This window comes from Pterocles gutturalis, unplaced genomic scaffold (assembly GCF_000699245.1).
Source record: "Pterocles gutturalis isolate BGI_N339 unplaced genomic scaffold, ASM69924v1 scaffold39585, whole genome shotgun sequence".
Taxonomy (NCBI): domain Eukaryota; kingdom Metazoa; phylum Chordata; class Aves; order Pterocliformes; family Pteroclidae; genus Pterocles; species Pterocles gutturalis.
The window spans coordinates 1-5,361 of NW_010139615.1; the positions used below are offsets into that span (position 1 = coordinate 1).

At 51.1% G+C, this 5,361-nt stretch overlaps 1 protein-coding gene across 1 annotated transcript in view; it reads left to right on the top strand.

Annotated features, from left to right (window-relative positions):
- Positions 1–5: 5 nt before the first annotated feature.
- Positions 6–5,361, top strand: part of CDK12 (cyclin-dependent kinase 12) — a gene marked incomplete at its 5' end in the record, with an annotated part of 21,733 nt that continues 16,377 nt past the window's right edge. The window contains 2 exon segments of the mRNA XM_010083385.1: positions 6–889; positions 2,027–2,029. Of these exon segments, the coding sequence (XP_010081687.1) occupies positions 6–889; positions 2,027–2,029 (887 nt within the window).

The window sequence follows — 5,361 nt, forward strand, 5'->3', positions numbered from 1 at the left end:
CCCGGGAGACGGCGGCACCCTTGGGCACGATGATCAAGCCGCTGGTGGAGTATGATGACATCAGCTCGGATTCGGATACCTTCTCGGATGATGTGGCCCTCAAGCTGGACAGGAGGGAGACTGAGGAAAGGAAAGCGGACAGGAGCGAGAGGATCCAGAAACACCGGCACCACCAGCACAAGCGTATTCGTGAGCTGATGAAGAGCAAACACGCAGAAAAAGAGAGGAAGTTAGAAAAAAGCCTGGAGGCATCCAGCAGGTCCGGATCCACCAAGGAGAGAATATCGGGATCTTCCAAGAGGCTTCTTGAGAGTGAGGAGCGCCCCAAGTCGCTGTCCTCGAAGAGTAGCAACAAGGAGTCCCGGTCAGCCAAAGCGCACAAGGAGAAATCCCGAAAGGATCGGGAGCTCAAGTCCAGCCACAAAGAGCGCAGTAAAAGCCATAGGAAAAGGGATGCTCCAAAAAGTTACAAAACAATTGACAGTCCAAAGCGGAAATCCAGAAGTCCCTACAGAAAATGGTCCGACAGCCCGAAATTGGACGACAGCCCCTCAGGAGCCTCCTACATCCAGGAGTACGACCTCAGCCCTCCCCGCTCTCACACATCCAGTAACTACGATCCCTACAGGAAAAGCCCCGGCGGCTCCTCGCGCCGGCAGTCGATCAGCCCACCCTACAAGGAGCCCGTGGCCTACCAGTCCAACACTCGCTCTCCCAGCCCTTACAGCAGGCGGCAGAGGTCCATAAGCCCCTATAACCGGAGGCGTTCCTCGAGCTACGAGAGGGGCAGCGGGTCGTACAGCGGGAGGTCGCCCAGCCCGTACAGCCGACGGCGCTCCAGCAGCCCTTTCACCGTGAAGCGGTCTGTGAGCCGCAGCCCCATCGCCAGGTGCGTGCTCTCGGCGTTGTCTTCGTGTCCTGGGGAATGGGGTGGCTCTGGGGGTGGAGGTGTTCACCCCTTTCCCCATCGTGGCGGGGCATGGGTCACTGTGCAGTGGCTGTGTAATTGGGCTGCAGAGTGATTAGTGTGGAATTGCTTTGTTCGGGTTTCTGGCAATTCCCTTTAAAGTGGCGTTCACACTTTGGAGAACACCTCCCTCCCTGCCTGGCGCTCAGCAGCGTCCATGTCGGCTCTGGGCAGAGAGGCCAGGGGCTGGATGAGCTCCTGGGGTTGGATTACAGCCACCTCGGGAGGTGGCCCTGCAGAAGGGCTGAGAATCGTGGGGAGGGTTGTGCTCTGAGCCTTGGCCATTCAGCTCCAGGTGCGGGATCTCGTGCCCTTCCCTGGTGAGAAGTTCAGCCAGGGAGAATGTTTTCACCTGTTTCTGGAAGCCTTGGTTGGTTTGCTGTGTGTGGAAGTGTGATCATGCTTTTCAGGAGGGCGGCTTGTTTAGGTGGCCCTGCAGAAGGGCTGAGAATCGTGGGGAGGGTTGTGCTCTGAGCCTTGGCCATTCAGCTCCAGGTGCGGGATCTCGTGCCCTTCCCTGGTGAGAAGTTCAGCCAGGGAGAATGTTTTCACCTGTTTCTGGAAGCCTTGGTTGGTTTGCTGTGTGTGGAAGTGTGATCATGCTTTTCAGGAGGGCGGCTTGTTTAGGGTGTGTTTTGCTCTTTCTGAACTCACTTGTCTTTCCCTGAGATTAGAGATGACCATGTATGAACTGTCTTTCTCACCTAAACTTTCTTTTATTGATACTGGAGTTTCTTGCTTCCTTTCTGAACCCAGGGCATTCTGGAGGGGCAGTAGGAACCAGCTGGATTTTGGTTTCATGATAGTTGTATCTTTTTTTTCCTTTAGTAAGTAACCTTTCTACAGAAGGAAACTATTATTGGAGGTAGTTCTAATTCAGTGGTTTATTTCAGATGTTTGTTATTTGTCCTCTTACACACATGAATGCATAGTCTAACGTTGATTCTTTTTTTTTTTCCTAGCTTCAGCTTATGTTAAGTGAGTTTCCAGTTGTCGCCATGGGTGCTGCGGAGCTTTGGCTGTAGCTCCATGGCAATTAAGATGCGAGCTGGAATGCAGTCGGTATAGAAATGCTCCGCGCCGTGTTAGCCATGCTGCATCTCTGGTCCAAACAGGAGCTGCGAGTGAAGAGGCTGCCTCCAGAGTGCATTTATGTGATCGGCACTTCCCAAAGAACTTGGGGCTTTTGGAGTTTGGCCTTTGTTACTACAGCTCTTCTCTTAACTTCAGGAATACCAGTGCCTTTGTCCTTGCTGTGAGAGGTGTAGTGGTTTGAGCACTCTGGAAGCTGTTCTGTAAAATCTGTGTGTTCTGATGTGACTTTACATAGTGAACGTTTCTTTCAGGCTGTTTCTGCTCTGCTCTCGTTTCTCTGTGTACGCCTGAGAGGTTCTGAGGGATAGTCATGGATGTTTTTCCTCTCCGTCCCCACAGTCCTTTTTGCCCTGGTGGCACTGCTCGTACAGGTTATTTGGTGAGACTTTTGGAAGAGTAAGAATACAGTAGTAGAAAACATGCGTACCTCACAATCTGGCTGTGTGTTATGGCACCTGTGAAACGTCCGTGTTCAGCCCGAATCAGGCAGAAACACATGGAAACTGGAGTGGTGTCCGAAGAGGTGTTTCCCCCCCAGGTTACTGCACTTCCTGGGTGAACTTGAAACTCGCTTTATGTAATTTAACATGTTAGGCAAACTGTAAGCGGTAATTCATCGTTGGTTTTGCTTCCCTGAGCTTTCAGCCCGTACGGTGAGGCAGTCGGTGTAAGTTGATGGTCAGACGTCTGCTCCAGAAGGAGCTCACCTGGAGGAGCGGATGGGCTGAGCCTCCCCCGACGCCTCTGGCTGATCTGCAGCAGCTGGGGCTGTAGACGGAGGCAGCTGACTTTGCACCAGAGCAGCCAGGGAGTGAGTCTGTGGTCTCTCCTCTTGGCTCCTGCAGAGGGGCAGGAACAATTGGGGAGAGAAAATGTCTTTAACTGGCACGCTCACTGAGACAGCGAACATCTGACTGTGGCTTGAATTCTTCAGAGAGGTAATGCAGGCTCTTCTGGGACGCTGAATTTTTCCACTGACCGACGATGTGGTGGGTTTTTTTAGTGCATTCCGTGTTTTCTGTAATCTCCACATCCAAAATACAGAGGAAACTGAATTGATGTGCTGTGCTGATGGGAGAAAATACAGCGTGTTTGCATCTCGAGTGGCTGCCCGAAACGATTTGCTTTCAAATCAGGAGGAGACGAGGACGATTTGGGCAGTAGGGAAAATCACAGATGTGGCTTGCCATTCCTTCTAGCAACTGTTGTTGTAGCAGCTAAAACTAGAAGAAGAAATTCCGGAGTCCTTGGGCTTGCTGAAGGTGGGCTGTGCTCTGTACTAAGTATAGCAGCTCCGTGCGAGCGTGTGCACGTGCTGCAGTAGTGGCCGCTCGTACGCTGATCCTTGCTGTGCAGAAGGTTGTCGGGCATTCGTAAATTAGAAATGTTGGCCTTCTGTTTGGGCTTGTTTCCTGAGCAATTGGAGCAGGGGTGTGCAGTCACGATTCCCAGACACTAGTTTGCACTTTACTCTTGTGTTGTGGCTCGGAGCAGGTGAAGCATGTTAAGGTCTGTAGATGTTCCTAGTGGACAACAGGGAAGTGTGTGGATGTGGGGCTTTGTTCTGCAGCTGATTCAGGGTCACCTCTGCTAACGGCTGTTAGCTGTGGCCGTTTTCAGCATGAGGAGATCTGGAGGGGTCTGGTATTCCCTCCTCCAAAGACCCTTCTGAACTTCTCATTGTATGGGTTAAATTAGATAATGCTTTTTTAATTTGGATTTTTAGATGAGCCATCATCTCTCACTACTTTATGTTAATTCTAGTATCTTGTATTTCTAGTTTCCCGTGCTAGAGAGACAGCGAGTAGTTTTTAACCCCAGAGCATTTTTATCCTGCGAGACTGAATTGCCCCCAGCCCGTCCGTGATCTCTGAGCCCAGGCAGCGAGCCGTCGAGGGTTGCTTGAACACACAGTGAGGGTGAAAGGGGTAAAAGTGCTAACGAACTGGCTGCAGGTGAAGCCATGAAAAGATCATTCCAGAGGATGGAAAGAGTATTTTTAAAAAGCAAAATCTGCCTGTGCATCTTGTGTCTTGCTGCATTGTTTTGGAGATACCCGGCAGCGCAGTTCCCTTTGTGTTGGGGCTGTGGGGTGATCTGGTGGAGAATGTTGCTCTGCAACCAGTTAAACTGAAATAACAGTTGGAGGGTAATCATGGGGGAGGATGGGAGGCAGGGAGCAGGAAACGGGGTATTGCAGCATCTTAAACAACCTCTCCTGAAAGAATTGTCACAGCGAATGCTAACCCCAGAACTATTTGTGGCTGCAGTCAACTACATCCTATAGGATTCACTGGGAATGTTTTCCTGAGCGTAGTGAAGGCGTAACGGCTTTTTCAGCTCCTGGCAGCTTTGCCCGTGGCTGTAGCAGGTGAACTGCTCTCCACGTGGTGAGCTGAGACCCTTCATTCATTGAGCAGAAACCTTGGAAAAAAGACAATCCTGGGGCAGTGTTCCCGTTCCAGAGCGGTGTGTTGGGGAGGAAAACAGCTGAGTGACTTAAGATAACACTTTTTTTTTTCTTCTCCTTCTGGTTGTATATTTATTTTGTAAGTCTAAAGGTAAGGGCTGCCTGCAGTCAGTGTTCTTTGACCACCGTTAGCGTGAGCTTTGGGGTCCTGCTTACCAGGGAGGGGGCAGAACGCTCGTGCTTGGAGGAGCAGCAGCGGCAGAGGCTGTTGGAAGAGGCTCGGGCAGTGAGACGCTTCACCTCCCGTACGGTCACAGCTCTGTCCGTCCTTGAAGGTGCTGGTGGTGTCCACTGAGGAGCTCTGCATTAGTCTGCCTCAGTTCTCTGGTTTATTTTCCAAATGTTTGCTGTCTGAGGATGGTTTCCTGTAGCACTATAAACAGTTTAGACCTTGTTGTTAATTACATTCCCGGTACGGTTCCAGGCGAGCCAGCCTCTCCCGTGGTTAAACCTGCTGGCTGAGAGATGTTTCTTACAGCTAGTGTGGAGCTATGTTGTGAGAGAATTCTGCATTTTGAAAACTAGATACCTCCTGAGTAATCACAGAAGAAAAATAACTTTTGAGCATAGTTTCTCTGATAGTATCCATGGGGTCTGAGCTCCAAATCTCTTGTTCTCCTGTTGCCTCGCACCCCCTGCACCCATCGGAGCTCCCCCGTGTGCAGTGGGTGCTGGCTGCTCTCCCGCAGAGCCCTCCTTCCTCCTCACCGGCAGGAAACAGTTCTGGCTCGTCAGGGATTTTGACATGGACACTGGACGTACCGGTTTCCAGTTCCATTTTATTTTTTATCTCGTTTCCCCATCAGTCTCCACTGAGCTTGTGATTCCT